The sequence below is a fragment of the Athene cunicularia genome (genome assembly GCF_003259725.1).
Source record: "Athene cunicularia isolate RWA chromosome 4 unlocalized genomic scaffold, athCun1 chr4_part1, whole genome shotgun sequence".
In the NCBI taxonomy this organism is placed as follows: domain Eukaryota; kingdom Metazoa; phylum Chordata; class Aves; order Strigiformes; family Strigidae; genus Athene; species Athene cunicularia.
Window position 1 is genome coordinate 1,007,006 of NW_020799098.1, and position 18,808 is coordinate 1,025,813.

Consider the following 18,808-nt stretch of genomic DNA (forward strand, 5'->3'; position numbering starts at 1 on the left):
TCAATGGCCTTTTTGGGGTGAGGGGCCCAAAGCTGAACCCCCTCAGCGAGGGGCGGCCTCCCCAGTGCCGAGCCCAGGGCTCAGATCCCTTCCCTGTCCCTGCTGGCCACGCCAGTGCTGACACAAGCCAGGATGCCGTTGCCCTCCTTGGCCCCTGGGCACACTCTAGCTCCTGTCCAGCCGGCTGTCAATCACCCCCCCAGGTCCCCCTCTGACTGGCCCTTGCTCTGAATATGCCTGAGCTCCCCAAAAAACACTGCTGCTACTCTGACTTGGATGTTTATAGTATGGAGGGTGGGTCTGACCTTGCAAGCTCTAAAGCAAATATGGTGAAAGCTCTGGGGTTCTGTCTGTGTCACACTGGAGATGATGGCAGAGAGAAACTCAGGGTGGGAGCAGGAACTGGGGCAGATCGCCTCAGCCAAGAGCAAGCCAGAGAATCACAGAATCACAGACTGATTTTGGTTGGAAGAGACCTTAAAGATCATCTAGTTCCAACCCCCCTGCCAGGGGCAGGGACACCTTCCACTGGATAGATTGCTCCTGACAGAAAAACCTGTGTAGGAAGCCTATGACAGGTTAGGAATAGTCCATGGTCATCTACAGAGCACAGGAATAACACTGACAGTTACTGCGATAGTTAATGGTAACAGCTCATCACCATCCTCTGGAGACACCCTCCCAGCTCCTGCCTCTGCAAGCTTAAGCACAACCATGAACTCAGCCAAACCATCTCCGGCCACCTAAATACTTCCAGTAATGCAGAGACTCCTCCATGCTAGCAGGCTCCTGGGCAGCAGCTTTCCTGCACGACGTGACTAGAAGGAAACTAAAAGTTGTTGAGTGTATCTGCAGCACAGAAAACAAGCCACTGTGATTTTTCAAATATTTTTTTTCCTGGTTGCTTTGACAGGAAAGGTGTTCTGCAGATGCCAGGCTGCTGAGGGGGGCGAGGGGGGAGAGCAGGGGAGGTGTGAAGGGAAAGCCAAAGGGTAGGGCCAAGGGAGAAGCGGTGTGTGAAGTCTGGCTCCTCGGGAAACACATGCCGGGTTTGTAAACCCTGCCCCAGCAGCTGGTGCAGGTGAAGGAAAACCTGAGCTAGGGGCTGAGAAGGGGGGCTAAGCTGGGAACACATCGTCTTCTCTTCTGCTTGATGCTCTCAACCAGAGAGGGCTGGTGAGAGCACGAAAGGAAGGGAAATGTAGAGAAGGAAATGGTAGAAGTGCTCCAGTTTCAAACTGAGGGAGATCAAAACCTTGCCAAAAAATCGGCTGTTTAGCCCAGGGTCGGGTTTTAAGTCCACTGCTCATCCCTTAGCGAGCAGCTTCAGGGCAACTTTCCCTGCAGTTACAGCAAAGTCACCTTCTGGAGATGTACAGGGGAGGACTCCTGCTGCGCTGTGGGACCAAGGTCCCACCTCTGCATGAGCGGCTGAGCCCAGGGCTGAGATCCGGGCTGCGCCCTTGAGACGGGTCCCACAGTGCTTTGAGCCGCTCTGGTGACTTCATGATGGTTCCTGGCCAAGGTTGTGACTCGCTTTGGAGGAGGGAAGGATTGGTCACAAAAATTGCTGGTGAGAAACGCTTCGGTCTCCAGACTTCAGGTCCATGCCCAGGCTGACAGCAAGGGGAGGCTCCATCAGAAGCGTGGCAGGACAGACGTACCCTTCACTTTGCAACAGTCTCAGACACTTAAAACAAAGATTAAAGAGATCTTTGCCTTTCCACTGCTCAGCTGAGACATGTTCCTCCCATGGTGCAGGAAGACATGACTCTCCTGTAACTCAAGATGAAGGCCGTGGTCCTCTGAAAGTCAAATCCCAGCTCAGAGAAGCCGATAATCATAAATCAAATTACCCAAGAGAGGTCCCAGACTAAAATTCTCGCACCACAACTACCTGAGTACTTGCAATGGGGCAGGCAGGGCTACAACTGCCTGAAAAAACATGTCTTGGGTTCAGGGACAACCAGTAGAGCACACTTGGCATCCACACGGCCAAACTTTTCCCACAGAGAGGGAGGTTTTATTTGTTGGGAGCGGTCCCAGAGAGCTCTACCCTCCAGCATCAGCTGGGAAGCCAAAACAGATCCAAAGAGGATGCAGACAGTTAACCAGGCTGGGCACCATGGGGCAGTGACCCAGCTTGTGCTTTACGCTGCTGGGTTTAGAGTACAGATGTAGTTTATGACTTCCTTAGGCTATTATTTCTTATAAAAGATAGGCCAGAAACTTATATTTGAGTTTTGTGCAACCACATCCAGCCGTTGTGTGCAGTCATGGCAGCTCTGCTGTTCCCCAAACGCTACCTCCTCTCCCACTACTCCACCCTTCCAGGTGCAGGACTATGCTCTGGAAAGGTCACTCAGTCATCCTCCAACCTCTGAGAGGAACTCACCAAAGAACATCAGACACAAACCTTGTTGAGCACTATCCTTCATCTGAAGGCCAAACCAGGGCTCAACACATTTCCAAGTGTATCGGGTTTTCTCTCCAGCCCTACTTGAATCACATTACAGAAACACAGAATCCTCCTGGTTGGAAAAGCCCTTGCAGCTCCTCCAGCCCAACCATGAGCCTCCCCCTGACTGTTCCCAACTCCCCCAGATCCCTCAGCGCTGGCTCAGCCCGACTCTTCAACCCCTCCAGGGATCCCGGGGACTCCCCCCTGCCCTGGGCAGCCCATTCCAACGCCCAACAGCCCCTTCTGCACAGAAATCCTTCCTCAGAGCCAGCCTGACCCTGCCCTGGGCAGCTTGAGGCCATTCCCTCGGGGCCTGGCGCTGGGGCCTTGGCTCCAGAGACTCATCCCCCCTCTCTGCCCCCTCCTGGCAGGGAGTTGCAGAGGGCCAGGAGGTCTCCCCTCAGCCTCCTCTTCTCCAGACTGAACCCCCCCAGTTCCCCCAGCCGCTCCCCAGCAGACCTGTGCTCCAGACCCTGCCCCAGCTCCGTTGCCCTTCTCTGGCCACGCTCGAGTCATTCAATGGCCTTTTTGGGGTGAGGGGCCCAACACTGAACCCCCTCAGCGAGGGGCGGCCTCCCCAGTGCCGAGCCCAGGGCTCAGATCCCTTCCCTGTCCCTGCTGGCCACGCCAGTGCTGGTCAGTATTCAACCGCTCGGTATCATATAAATTTGGGGGGTTTCTGCTCAAGTAAAAGGTTTCACTGGCATTAAAGAAGCTCACAGAGATCACCTGTCCATTTTAAGTTCATGTGGAAAATAAAGATACTCTTGCTTATGTCAACAGTTACTTTGCCAGAAGAGAAAGTGGATCGGTACACAGGAGAGGAACCTCAGAAGAACCTCTTAACGCTTCAGAAGTCAATGACGGAGCATCACCTGCGTGTCAGTATGAAACCAAACCTTCAGGGCACAGCTTGAATGCTCTGCAGCCTTTGGGAGACACATTCCACTGAGCTTCCACCCTCCTGCCAGGCCTTAAGGACCTTGCGCCACTTCTTTTCGAAGCGGAGCTCCCTCCACGACCACCCTCCAGCCCAAGGGCAGACTTTGGCCAGCACCCTCAGGTTACCAGCCTCTCAGGAAACCATTCCTCAGACCCAGAAGCAAAGAAATACCACAGAACTTCTCACTTCTCAAACATTTTTTCCCCATGGCAGCTGGCAAATCCTTTCCTTTGCTTCTTATCCAAGTTGGACAAAATTACTGCAGAGAATCCCTCCGGCTCCCCTCCCCCTGTGCAATGTAATCCCAAGGGAGAAATGGTTTCATGGGGACCCCCTGCTGTCTTGCATCTGATTTCCCTCCTAAGTATGGTATAGGGAAGCGTCTCGAGGGCTATGGCTGTGACCTCCATACAGCTCTTTTGTCAAGTGCCATTTCATTAAAAAATCAGCCTTTTAACTGTGGACACATTTCAACCTCACCAAATCTGCTAATTATTGACAGTTGGTGAAGAGGAGATTTCACTTGTTCCTCCTGTTAAACTGCATCTAATTAGTAATTACTGGTTCACTGTCATCTTTACTGCAATAATCCCACTGCACATTGGCTCATTAACCTTTTGCTTTTCTAAAGCAGCCTGCCAACAAGATGAAGGCTAAAACAGATTGGAAAACAATAGCTCAGCCTTGGATTTTAGGCTGTTTATTCCCCTTGTCCTGAAGAACCAAAAGGAAGATTATTTTTAAGAAAAGGCTTTCAGCTGAAATCAGCCTAGTTCCGGAAGATGGCCTGTTTTGCCCTAACCAGCAACCCAGGCCCTTCAAACTTCACCTATGGTGAGGGCATGTGTATTATAGCTCGTGGAAGGGTTTCTCTGCCATCACCTCTTGCTTCAGCTCCACCGCTCACCTGGGTTTATCCTCCTTTATCAGCCCGACACAGCACACTGGGCAGGGGCTGAGGCAAGTTTCGGTGGGTTGGCAGTGCCCTAGAAGTTCAAGAGCATCCCCTTGGATGCTGAAAAACGAATGATCCGGATTGAGCAGGGCCCGAAGGGTGGAAAAAATCAGTGGAGCAACCCCATGGTTATTTCTTTTGCTGCTACACTGAATTTCATTTGCACAAGTCCCATTTTCAGTTTGGAACTGTCACAGCTGTTTCTATTGGCAGTGCATAGCTGAGTAGGAGTTGTCAGTGGGGATGCTGTAGGATAGGCGGTTAGAAAAGAGATTCCCCGGGGGGCATGGGAGGCAGTTGGAGGTTGTGGGCTAAATGCATTAACTAGATGTTTCTCCTAAACTTAACAGCAGTGAATTATTTAATGCATATGGATGCCTTTCGGTACCTGAGTTAACGCTATATTGGGATGAAAAGTGTGTTTCTCAGCATCTCAAGTGTGCGCAGTCGCAAGGACCCATGTCTTTACGGCTGACACTAGGGTTTTATTTTTATAAAGTGATCTTCAAAACATCTAGAAACAAGCTGTGATTCTGGAGCACTGCTGCAGACATCAAAGCAGATTCCATCTGTACAAAATCAAGGAAGGTATAAGGTCTTAGCTAGACTAAATACCGACCCAAGAGAAGATCTGGATGCATTATCCTTCCCAACACATGCAGGTTGTTCAGCTCCAGGATCTTCATTTACCCGATACTGGTGTTTCTGTATGCAACTAGAGCTGAATTCTGATTTCTCTCATGTTATTTCAAAACAGGTGTAACTCTGAGGCAGCTACAGCTGATGTGATAAGGTGGCAGAATTTATCTAGCACGTTTATTAAATCTATTGCAAGGCTTCATTCTACTTGAAAACTAATTGTAAGTTTGAGCCCCTTTAGAAGAGTGGATCAAAGGTGGCCAGGCAAGCTCCCATGCTAAAACAAGCGCTTAACACATCAGCTTCTGTGTTTGCTCTCTGACTGAAGAAAAAGGACTGTGAATGTGTGATTAAGGGCAGAATTTGGCTCATTTACAATTCCTGAAAGGGTTGCTGCTCAGACCATAATCATATTTTTGGAACAGAACACGCCTATTACATCTTGTTGTTAATAATTTACTCCCTGGGTAGTGCTCATTACAGCAGCATCATCTCAGTCGTGTTACGTTCGTAGCTGTCTCACCTACTGCTGTTACGAGGAAAAGCAAACACACATGTGCACACAAATACACACATGAACATGCATATAGAGAGAGGTCAATGCTCAAACACTTAAAGCCTGTTAACTCAGTTGTCTGGCAAGTTCATGGACCAGTGATGAGTGGCCAAGAAGTCACACATTCTGAGAACTGCTCCTTGCAAGGCGACTCAGATCTCCAAAGACTGTGAAGAAATGGCTGTGGATTGTTTGGGATAAATCACCTGCTCTGCTCACTTGGGCATCCCCGCAGTCACCACCGATGAGATTGTGCAGAATGGGAGGAGCACCCTTCACACACGCGCCCGCACGCGTCTAACACGAATGCAAGCAAGACTGATCAGACCAGGCTGCTATGGAGAACCCGATTCCTTGGCATCAACAGATGTGAGGTCCAGCTGCGCGTGTGGCGCTAACTCCAGTTGAACAGAGACAAAATCCCAGTAGGGAATGAGCTATACCACTAGCTGTAACGGTTTCTCTTCACTGACACAAAGCGTGGGCAGGGAGCACGTCATTCTGTTTGATCTACTAATCAGCGCTGATTCATGTTTATACTGCAGATAACATTTCATCTGCTTTTAGAAGGTCATTTTCAAGTGATGCTGTATGGTTTCACTATTGCCTGATGCCTGCAAATTGAATAGCCTTTGAAGGAAGCCAGACCTTAATTTTCCTTGTGGCCTAGAATTCATTCAGCTGTTAGCATCAACACAATTTTTCATGCTGTAATATCAGATACTATACACCATAAATTATCGGTCACCCGTAAAACTAAAATACAAAAGGCAAAAAGACCTTCTGAGCTTCATTTTTAGTTAAAGAAACTAAGGCAATGAATAAATATTTGTGTAGAGCCCAAAGTCTTTAACACTGAATGCCTCAGATTCTGGCACTGAAACTTTAGTTCCCACTGACCTTAGTAGTCACTTGCTGTTTCACAGAAGCCCATGCTAAGCGATGCCTCCAGAAATTACTGGAAACGTACAAGATGCTAAATTTCAAAACAGAATCGTAGGGTGAGTTTCCTGTCTATGTTGAAAGAATGGTTTGGCTTGGCCAACACTGTTGAACACGGGTGTCGTCAGCAAGAACAGAGAAAATACACAATGACTGCTGCTTAAGGCTTGAGATGACCCAAAGTCTGGGGAAGTGGTAAGAAATTAAGAGCCCAGGTCACAGGGCTCTGGATCTTGTGGTGATCTGTGGAAAAGAAGTCAACCTGCATCATACTATGGTCACACATAAAATTGCATTTGGGCACAAAGAGCGTGTGGACTATTGGAACAGGGCACCATTCTGAGAGAACGGTAGCAATGTCACCTTGTTTTGCCAATTATTAAGCCTAGCAGAAAGGACACAGCCAGCATCAAGATGAACCAATAACCAGACTGCATTTGATACAAAAGGGTCAGGACATGGGTGAGCGCTGGGGGTACAAACAAGTCAGTCAGGTTATACATAATTAACATCAACCCCAATGACCCCAACACCACCACCACACAACCAACAATGGGTGGGATAAACAGTGAAATGCAGTCTCCCATAGAAGGGACGGGAGACAACCAGGTCAACCAGCCAAACACATCAGACCAAGGAAGCCCCATCATGAATCCCTACAGAGCCCACGTTTACAAAAGCCAGAGCTGAGTGGAGCCCAGTCCCAGGGAGGCAGGAGGTCCTTCCCCAGCAGGGAACTCTGCACAGGACACCCACCTCACACACAGACACTGCTCTCTCCCTGCCAGGGGTCCCAGCTTTGACCCCTCAGTGGGACACCTGACCTTGGGTTACTCACTGCAGACACCTGGGGCTCGTTCACCCAATGGCTCTGTCTGCAAGGCCGCCCCACCCTGGGGGGAAGCCTAAAGGGAAACTCACCCCGCTTTGGGAAGGGCTGTGGGAATCACCCACATGTCAGCCTTAACTGGGGCTTGGGGTTCAAACCCCAGCATTTCACACCTTTGGGGTAAATGAGGTTGGGGGTACCTCCTGCAGTCTGGCTTCCCTGATTATCTTGAAAGGAGACGTCCCAGGAAAGGCTACGGCTACTTTCTGGCAGGTGAAGCTCCTTTCCCTGGAAACAGGGGCATAAGGGATGCTCTACAGCCAAGTCTCCTTCCAGGAGGAACTTTGGACATACTCTGGGCATGTACCTCAAATGAGTGTGAGACTTGGAAATACTCCCCAGTCCTTCACAATCAAAACTTCTGAGTAGAACTTGGGATCACAGCAAAAAAAAACACTGGACAGGGAGCTAAGGTTGAGCTCATGCCAAAATGATAAACATGCTCTGTGGATGTATGAATTGAAGCTGGGGCAGGGTCTGGAGCACAGGTCTGCTGGGGAGCGGCTGGGGGAACTGGGGGGGTTCAGTCTGGAGAAGAGGAGGCTGAGGGGAGACCTCCTGGCCCTCTGCAACTCCCTGCCAGGAGGGGGCCGAGAGGGGGGATGAGTCTCTGGAGCCAAGGAGCCAGCGCCAGGCCCCGAGGGAATGGCCTCAAGCTGCCCAGGGCAGGGTCAGGCTGGCTCTGAGGAAGGATTTCTGTGCAGAAGGGGCTGTTGGGCGTTGGAATGGGCTGCCCAGGGCAGGGGGGAGTCCCCGGGATCCCTGGAGGGGTTGAAGAGTCGGGCTGAGCCAGTGCTGAGGGATCTGGGGGAGTTGGGAAGGGTCAGCGGGAGGTTCATGGTGGGATTAGATGACCTTCAAGGGCTTTTCCAACCTAGACGACTCTGGGATTCTGTGAATTCAAGTAGAAGCAGGCAAATCACATTGCTCCTGCAACTGGTACTTGTGTAACTTCTTACTGGAATAGTGTGTCTGGTTCTTATGGAAATGCTCCAAAAAGGATGTTGACTAATTAGAAAAAGTTTAAGGAAGAGCCATATGAATCATTAAAGCTTCAGGAAACACGTCTTTTAGCAAGAGACTCCAAGATTGAGCTATATTCTGTTTCTTAAAGAGAAGATTAAGGGACAGTTTTATCTCAGCCTGTAAACAGCTAGAAGGACAACAAAAAAATCTCTAACACATTTTTCAGTCTAGCAGACAAGTGTGCAAGATTCCCTGGCTTGAAACTGTGAATATACCCATCCAGACCAAAAAACCTCAATTAACCAGTAGAGGCTGTGATACAACTTCTGGTCAACTGTTCTAGTTGACACAAAAAGAACTCCAGCGCAGTCCTTTGCTCTGTTTGTCTGAGGTTTTATCACTTTATATTAGTGACTCTCCCTGTAAACACACAAAATGACAATCTGCAAATCTATAAACTCCAAACGCCGAATGGTCAAAATTAATGTCTTACAAATAAATACAGCTTAGCAATTTGCTTAACTAACTTGGATATTCATTTGAACTGATCTCATTAGTCATTCTGCCTGTTTCCTTGACTAGTTTTCCTCTGTTGACCCCCAGGCTGTGTCTTCCCAGAGCCAGGCTAGAAGATGAAAAGGCAGAACCCTTCAAAGAAGCTCTGGGAAAGTACATCCACATCAAATGTACATCCCAGGCTCTTTGCTTAATGGGCAAAGACTTGTTTTGACTTTGTTAACACCGAGGAAACACCGCTGGCATGGGGAAGGGTGAGCTGAACCATGCTGTCCCCAGTGCAGCTCAGTTCTGACTAAGCTCACGTCCCCAGACAAGACAGGATGAACCCAGCTGGAGCCTGAGAGCTGAAGCCAACCCTCAGAAATACCAACATCCATTGACTTGTGATCTGACCAGACCTGACCCGGACATCACTAAAGAGGGACCAGACACCCGCTGCAATAGCTGAGACTCTCCTCTGGCCAGTGATCAAGTAGGCAGAACATTATTCTCAAACATTTAAAAAACCACCTTATTCCGACCTGGTTGTCCCGCTGATACCTCGTGTTTCAATTACTAAATGTTCTCCACATGGGAGAGGCCTGGAGCAGACCACCCCTGTGGGAGAACAAGGGAGGAGGATCCCACGTGACCATCCCTTGTCGGTAAAAGGTGCGTTTGGTGGGTGGAGCAAAGCTTCCTCTGTTCAGTTCTTGCTCTGTTCTCTTGGAAAGGACATCCCACCGCACGATCCAAACACTGGTTAGAAGTATGGAAAAGCCATGGGATATTCATCTGTGCTATGCTAGCCAGGAGGGACTAACATCACCCACCCAGGAAACATGCGCTCATTAAAGTGAAGAAGACAGCAACTGACTCCACCCAAAAATGGAGGAGGTTCCATAGACATGAGACAATCCAGGAAGGCCAGACAAGCAATGGCATTGGTAAGTCCCTCCAAGATACCCCACAGCAGTGACCAGACATTACTGACCTCGGACATCTGCGGGAAGAGGCTGATGGCCAAGGGGAGGGCCAGGCCAAAGGCCGCGAGGCACACAAGGCTTTGGACTGGGAGAATCATCCGGGGACGAGACCTCAGGAGGGATGTTCTGGAAAGGAAAGGCTTGGTTAGAGCATTTCATAGAGCAGGTGAGTGCGTGCCATCATCAAAACTGACACTGGGGTTCACCCAGACCCAGGGTCTCCCTCTCCCTAACTGGTCTAGGTTTGTCCTTGGCAGGTCATCAGCAAGTTCTCCTACAAAAGATCCCCAGACCTGCAAACTGTGCTTTTGCATCTGCTGGGGTTACACAGCCCACACCAACCTAAGCGTTCACTACCCCTAAATTAAAACAGGCTGACTTCGTGCTTGCTTCCCCCATTTCAAACCACCCCACACCGGAGCGAATGGCACACTAGGTGACCGGGCCACACGCAGGTGTCACCTGCATTATGGCTTTGGAGACGATGTTGAGTGAGCAGATGGAAATTAGGTTCGCGAGAGAGATGATGAACTTTGTCGGCCCTATCACACGGGGATACTGGAAAAGGCACACGACTTTGTTAACGGGGTAACAAAGTAGTAAATTTGACAATGTCTTAATTTGTTAAAAATCAAACATCTGCAGAGTGGGCAATAGGGATGTTTTAACACCTGCTGTCCCCAGGGGATATTTATGAGTTCAAGACTTGTTAAGAGCAAACACTTTAAGATACCTGCAAGGTCAGATTAATAATGACCCATTAAGTGACCCTTCTGATGCAATTAACACCCAACCACTGACAACATTTAACATGTTAAGTATCTTCCAGGATAGAGGATGTCAGACCATTTACAGATTAATGGGAAACAAGTTTACAAGTTAAGTGGGAAAACATAATTCTTGAGGGGTTTGTTCTGGAGCTATTTACACCAAAAAGGTACATTCATTGATTTTTTTTCTACCGGTCTGAAACAACCGGGATTATAAACCAGCAACCTGACGGTGAGTTTTGTTTGAATATTCAGTGTATATTAGCAATGTCAGCAGATTCACTGCGGGGTCACCAGCTCCGACCTTAGTCCCAAGGTGCATCTCTCCTCTGTCCACCCTGATCTTGAGGATGGTGACACCTCACAGTGTCCTGCCTTCAAACACGGGCAGAGATCCACGATCTGTCACTGGGGTGATAAGAGAGGAGCTCTCTTTTGGTCGAGGAAGATCCAATCAGATGACACTAACTGCTAAACATCACTGTGGTTACCACCATGGGGGTTTTAAAAAGCTTTTCTAATCCAATTTACAAGGTGCTCCCCACACCCAAGCCAACCCTTCCCACATCAGGGCAGGGTGTGCTCTGGCACACGCACAAGTGATTTTTCCGGCACATCTCCGCGTGCAGCCCGAGCCTGCAGCCAATGCAAGATAACAGATTACCTCAACCCCCATCTACTCCACGTTTACTGCAGGCTACAAACACGCACCTGATGAATTATAACGGAGCAGCTGATGTGTGGGAACTTGTTACCCTGCTGTACGTTGTCTGTGTGTCTGAACATTCCGACTCTTCGCCCTTTGCTAGCAATGCTTGCTGAAAGCTGTCTTCATCTTGAGAAGGTTTGGGGGAAGTGGGGAAGGAAAACAAGATCCAGAGCCTTAACTCCTCCAATATCTCAGCTCCTCACTAATAAGCTATCGAGACAGAGTTGATCCTATCAATTTGTGCTGTGAAAGCCAAGCTTCTGTTCTCCAATATTTAGCTACTTTGTTTTGCACAGAGCACAATCTAATCTACTCCTGTAGAAGTCCACAAGGATTTTGTCCGAGCCAGGAAAGTGGGTTGCCTTGCTCCGTGCTCTTTAACAAACGCAACATTCAAGAACTGCCATCAATTAGCTGTGATAACTAGTCCCTGGGATGCAGAGGGGCAACTCCTGGAACTGATTTATTCTCCTCCTTAAGCTGTCGTGATCCATGAGAGCCCTCGCTGAGAAAATCATATGACCAGCATCCTTCAAGCCTCCCTGGAGTACAGTTTAGAACCAAGACATCACTGCTTATACCACCCCTGACATCTTAATTTGGAAGCTGCACCCTCTTTAATTACTGCCCTGTTGGGGACCTTATAATCACCCAAGTAAAAACTCAACCAATTTAAAAGGATCCCCAGTACAGCCCCCAGGTGTGATTTCCAGGAGTGCTTCAAACTCAGGCCAGTTCAAATTACAATGGCTAACCTCCTAATTAAGAAGTTATGGTTTGCTTTAAAAAGGAGAGGGGACTAATTAACACATGTAGTGTAATGTCTTAATTGGGATTCGGATTCTAAAATTTGTGTGGTTCAGAATAAATGACTCATAATTAGTCGAGAGGTCCACTTCTCTTCTGTCCCTAGGATCTTTGCTCACGACACAGATCTCAGAAGAATATTAAATATTGCATGCTGCATTTTGTTAGCTGTCAAACGCAATCGAAAACCCTCTTTTCACCCATTAGGCCCCCGGTGGAAGTGAATGATTAGATGATTCCAAAGGGTTTAATTGCAGAGTGTTATAGCAGATTAAAAATAAATAATAATATTAATAATAATATCCATTTGTTGGAGAGTGAATTAGTTTACAACACGGTCCTGTGTGCTCTGCCAAGGGGTTTGAGCAGGGAAGTGGGGGCCTGGACCTTCAGATCCCCCTGACAGCCCAACTTGGCCACTGGCATCTTCTGAAGCAGACTGCTATGTTCACAGGAGCAAATATCACCTTGCTCTACCAGCAATTCTGTCGTATTTGAAGTTATTTTCACACGAGAACGGCGGATTTACAGACCGTCACCACGTACGCAGCACAGCACCAGACAGGCTCTGGTGAACTCAACCTTGGCGCCCAGGTTCGACAAGCAGGGATTGAAAAGCCAGCACCAAGAGAAGATCTCAGAGCAGGAAGACAATATAATGCATGCTTTATTGTTCCCAATTTTAGAAGCTAAATTTTTGGCACCAGTGGCCTGCCTTCCTAGTACAAGCGATCCGTGTTTATACATCAACCTTTGGATGGCAAAGAACATGTATTTTTGCAAGACTTCCCTCCTCCTCTCTCTTTTTTCTTCTTTTTTTTTTTTTTTTTAAAAAAGATTTGTTTCTTTACCCACCCCACCCCCCCTTTCAAAACTCCCAAATGCCTATTCTTTCTGCAATTTGCCTTCATAAAATTTGCTTAGCGGATATTAAAGAGGCAGTAACACTCTGGGGAGCTTCTCGTTTACCGATCCTAGGTAGTGCTTAGTGTTAGCAGCTATACCTAAAGCTAGACCTTACAGATAACATTTCAATATGCATGAGCGTGCATGTACGTAGGTATATACACAGACACACGCATACTTGTACAGACAGTACATCTGCTCCGCAGAGACAGTGTGTTGTAGATCTTGTAAATACACCTTCATTCAACTTTCATCACATTGTTCATTAGTGGTTTAAATTTTGCATAATTTGGCAGCTGCCTCTGGCGTTTTTCAAGAGGTACTGTAATTTATTCCATATGGAAGTCAGTTGCTGTACTAAAAAGGAGTTATCAGGTTCAGTGAACCAGAGCTGTATTTGTCTAGAAGGAGGTGTCAGATGCTAAACTAAATATGACAGGAGTTAACCAAAGTCTCCCAGCTGACAGATTCTGTGGGGTTTCTGTAGTGTTTGGTATAAACAGGTTCAAAGCTAATGCATACATCGCAAGACGCCGAGGATGCCGGCGGGGTAAGGAAAGCGCTGGAGGCTGAAGCTCCGGCTATCCCGAGGCATCCCAGGCTCCTCAGAGCCCGGGGTTCAAAACACTCCGGCGTGAAAACAAACTTTGAGGTGGTTGTCCTCCCTCAGATCCCAGCTCCCCTGAGAACCTCCCAGAGCAGGCACCGTACCACAGCCTCTGCTTCAGAGAGCTCGTCAGGTCCCTGCTATCCGCAGAGGGTGTTTCTGAGCTTTTCTCACTCATTTTGGGTCATTTTGGGAATTCTGAGGTCTTCTAGCAACCAGTAGCTCTGTGTGCTGTCCTGTCCAGCCAGGCCACCGCTGTCCTCGCCAAGGAGCATCTCCTGCTCTCGGCTGTAGCCCCAGTGCCCCCTCCAGAGGACACAGGAGATGCAAAGCCAGTGAGGTTGGGGGATTTTTGTACTTGATTGACGTAATTAAAGGAGCAGTTTCAATGTTTACTCTGGAAACAGCCACAGCAGTTTAAGGTGTCACTGCTGGCAGCTGTTTAGTTTAAACAAACTTCAGCGAGGGTTTTGCTGGACGGAGAGACTTTGTGCTTCTGGAGGAGGAAGAGCACCTGTAGGAAAGGTTCTGCACACACCAGCAAAAGAATACTTCCAGCACCACCGTGAAGATGAGGTCTAGGAGGACCTCCTACCTCACATACATTTCTGCAGCGAAAAACATAGTTAAAGCTGAATAAAACACCTTTCCAGCACCACAAAACAGTGGGCTGAGCACTGGGTATCCATCAAGCGAATCTATTTTTCATGGCTAGACTGACTTAGCTAAGCCAGAGCAGCTCTGTAATGTTGATCTGGCCTGGGAGCACCCTAATTTTATGAGCTTTACATGAAAACAGCCCCAAGGATGCTGACATGCTGTGGCAGCTCTGCCCCAAGACCAGGAGGACGTGGAGATGAAGAAAGAGTAGAAACACTCCCCTTCCATGGACACAACTACTCCGCTCCCCACTTCTCTCTCAGCTCTTGCCCATTGCCATCAGCCCCAGCTTTCTCTCTCCTCCATAAATGCTGCACAGTCAGCTCCAGTGCCTCTGCCTGTCTAGTCTGACCTCCATGAGCTCTTGGAGCCCATCCTCAGACCTTCTGCCGCGCTACAGACCCTCTAAGGTTGCTTGTACTGTGAGGTGGAGAAGAGGCTTTAGGATAAGGAGTTAAGAAGAGTTTATGTTCTTCAAGTTCCACTGCCAGCTATTAGCTCAGAGCGTCCACAGCAGACAGTGCTGGTGGACTGAGTTTGCTCACCAATTGTCCAGACCGCATAAACCAAGAACCACTGGATTTGGACTCTCCCACCACTAAGCTCAGCCTACAAAGGAACCTGAGTTTGCACTTCCACGCAGACCTGGGTGGTCTACACGTAGACCAGCTGCGTGATGGGCTTCAACTCTGCAAGGAGTCAGAAGCTGGACAAAGGCCACTGGAGAAGTCTTGGGTGATGGCTGGGACAAACCTGCACCATTTCCCAAATTTCATCATAACTGCCAGCCAAAAGGATTCACAGAAGAACCTGAATAAAGGGAAACGTCTGAGGGACTAGAAGCCCAACTTAATGCAGTGGATATCGTTGTCCCCACACATCGGTGACGTGGAGGTACTAATGAAGTTTCCATTGTCTGCTCCAAAGCCAGCTACATCCCATAGATGAGTTGTCCTCGTCTCATAGACAATGCAAAACCAATATTTTTCCATATTAAAGTTGCCAACACAGATATTATTTATAAAACTTAAATGAGAATACATCTGCACAAAATAACTGACACCGTGTTCCCCGCATGGCATATGTAGTCTCAAAATAAACATTGATTCTATATGTTAGCTGCTTCAACAGAGCGTCCAAGCAGCAGGAAATGCATGAAACATGGGGAAAGAATGGCGCGCTGCGGAGCTCAGCAGTGGGAGGTAACATTGAATTACTTGGAGAGCAGAGAAGGCGGCCCTGGGAGTTAAAATACACAGCAGGCAAAGAGACGAGAGAAGCCAAGAGAGCTGAAAAAAATGGCACAAGAGACGAGAGAGGCAGCTGGGGGAGTTAAAACATGCAGATGGAGAGATGGCTGAGAGAGAGGAAAGACCTGGATCCAAGTGGAAAGACGACGACCAGGAACTGGCCACTTAAAATAAACTTTTTGACTACCAAGAGGAAAACGAGGGAGCGAGTTCTTCATGAATCTGAAAACCGCTGCTGGGAGCACGGAGCTTGCTCCCCGGGGTGGTGTAACTCCCACCCAACTGCAGCACTGTCACCCACTTTCACCCGGACTTAAACGTGAGGCAGGAGAATTGCTCTCCTCCTTCGCCACAACCCCAAATGCAAATGATTTAGTAGAGGATCCAGATTGCGACTTCTGATTCCAGATCTCCAGCCTCCAAATAATAAGCCGTCACTCTTGTCTTTCTCATTTATAGACACTGTAAGGATTTCTATAAATAAATTGATAATGCATGCCTTGATATGACTCCCATTAAAAACACCCTAGTCTAACTAAAATTCCACGAAATTTGAAAAGTTTAACTTTTCACCAAATGCTCCAAGTTTTTTTCATCTCTGACTTGTCCTGCAGTCACCACTTCAAAAGATCTGGGAGTCAACACCCGGACTGTGAAACGGCTATGGGAAGGGATGATCTCCATGTCCAGAGGATGCTTCCATGTCCTCCAGCGATACCTCCACCTCTAGCTGCGTGGCCAAACCGCACCCCACGCCCTATCCCTGCTGTTCCTCACTCACAGTCTTCCAGGAATCCAAAGATATTTGATGGAAAATGAAACAGTATAGGCACAAAGCTCTAAGGAGAATTCAGGCAGGCAAAAGCAGCGCCCAGATATTTTTATATCAACAGAGTTCCATTTGGGGGTGGTGGGAAGGCAAGTATGCTCACACGCCTGAATTAAGTCTTTCTATTAGTTAAAATGATGACATTTGGAAGACAAACTCCTCTACGTCCACATTTGCTTGACAGATAAAATTAGTTTCTATAAGTCCTGCACAGAGCACAGGTGCATTTAGTAAAACTCATATCAGTACAAGACATTACGATGCCCCCGAGTACGAAGCAAATTTTGCTAATAGTTTTATTTAAGCTTGTGGATGTTTAGCAAGACCCACGATGGTCCTCAGTGCTTCCCGTTGGAGACAATCATTTCTAGAGCAGCTTTCTACAAACTTGGAATTTTTGCACGTAAAGATTTCCGTCTGTTCACATTTTGATAACCAGAATAGCAAGGATCCTCTGAATTGCAGCAGTAAGATAGTTTGTCTTCGGGGGTGATACTTCTTAGATGAGAGAATCACCAAGGTAGGGTTAGACTGGAACCAGGGCCCGCGTTAAGCCAGTGGTAACACACGCAGAGCCTCAGCGTGACAGAAAGGCGAAAAGAAAGAGCTCTGTAGTAAGAACATCACAAATCAGTGGCATTTCTGAAGTGTCTGGCATGTGGACAGATGAAAACAGGAGTCCTCTCAACTGACAACAGCAAAGCAGCTTTGATGGGATTATAAAGGCTAGAATCACGCGTCTGAATTTGAAGCAGGGAAGCTGCCAAGACGCCGGGTTACACAGATAAGTGACAATCCCTGTTCTTGCACATGACTTTGAGCAAGCCCTGAGTAAGGTACTCCAGAGTAAGGTACTCCAGAGTAAGGTACTCCAGAGTAAGACGCAGTCACTCCTGAGCACATCTCCTGCAGGTAGACCACAGGCTGGAGGACCATGTGGGTGACGTCGGTCTGGGAGCAGGAAAGAGGCTGCAGAGCTTTTGTCATGGAGGAGCATGAAGTGAAAATCAAATGCTCTGAACAAAATTAGGGGGACTGGAATCTGCCTCTAGTCCCTGTGTGTCTCCAGCAGCCTCCTCCAAACAGTGGCCAGCAGCAAGTGTTACCAAGACTGTGCCCTGCTGCAGGGAACCACCACAGCCCCTTTAAAAAGGGAGGAAAATGGTGTATTTTGGCTAAAAAGAGCTGAAAGAACTTACTTTAGGGTTCCAAAAAGTTCATTGCCCTGTTTCTCCCCTCACCCAGGCCATGGGAGGAACTGATCCTGGCAAGAGAGCCTCTAGGTGATAAGAGGGTTACCAGACTATATTTTTAAATTTATGTGTTAAAAATCAGTCTCCAAATGTACAGAAGCAGCCACGACCCTTCCGTTAAGGAGAGAAAATTGCCTGGGGGTGTTTCTACAAGGGTAAACAAGGCTAACCAAAGTTATGGGTCAATCCCTAATTGTACTAATTGCTATTTACTTTGTCAGCGGAGTGTTTTAGAACAGCCATTATCAACAGATTTGTTTAAAGAGTGCTTCCAGCTTGGCTGTCTGGACAAAGGTAGCAAACCCTTTAGTACCCCCATCTTTCAATGCACTAATCAGGCTCCAGAGGTTGGCAAGGTGATCCCCACCCCACGGACCATTCACACCCAGCGAGCCACCGGAGGGTGTCCTAAGGAGCCCCAGGGCACCCAACAGTTCCAAGGAGGCTCACAAAGCAGAGGTGTTGGAAAGCAAGGTGGGAAAATGGCCCATGGACAGGGCAGTTTGGGGTTTTTTTTTTTGCTATTAAGAACTCTGATAGGAGATAATTAGACATGAAATAATAACCCTGCCCTTTCCTGCCAACTCTCCTCGCACTCATGCTCCACGGAGACATCTGCCAGGAGAGAATCTGGCTTAAACAGCGATGGAAAGCAAATTTCTGGACAATTTGTGAGACATGTATTCTTCTGGGCAAGTCCAAGCCGCAGGATGTTACTGAAAGAAAGTACAAGTGAGTTCAAACAGGGCATAAACGAGTCCAACAGTGGCCAAGGTGCTCTGGATGCGGCGCGTGGTCCCCACACTCCCTATCGCTGGCTGAACACGAGCCAAGACCTTTTGTCTGACCCCACGTGGCAGCTCTAACGTTTGCTAAGTGGAGGACTGAAAACTTTAACGGACACTTTTCTGCTGAATTCTGAGAGTTTTGGCTCACGTTGACCCTACAGAATGGGGTAATTTGAACTGCAGGGTCTCAGGAAAATGGTTTAAAATAACCACATCAACGCAACACTTCAACAGCTTACAACAACGCTTAAAAATGACAGAATGTGAAAGTTTTAATAAGTAAAAAAAGTCTTTGATGGACCAACGCTAAGAAATATCAATGAGTTAACACCTACTGAGGCTCTTTTCTCCCTTCCCCTAGAAAATTCCCCCTTCCCCTGCCCCCTCACCCCCA

The 18,808-nt window shown here is 48.0% G+C and overlaps 1 protein-coding gene across 2 annotated transcripts in view; it reads right to left on the bottom strand.

The window, feature by feature from the left end:
- The window catches only part of SFXN5 (sideroflexin 5), a 102,745-nt gene that overhangs the window by 13,753 nt on the left and 70,184 nt on the right, over positions 1-18,808 (bottom strand). For both annotated transcript variants that reach the window (XM_026847268.1, XM_026847269.1), the window contains exon 13: positions 9,844-9,961. In XM_026847268.1, coding sequence (XP_026703069.1) covers positions 9,844-9,961 — 118 coding nt within the window. The remainder of the gene's footprint in view (positions 1-9,843; positions 9,962-18,808) is intronic.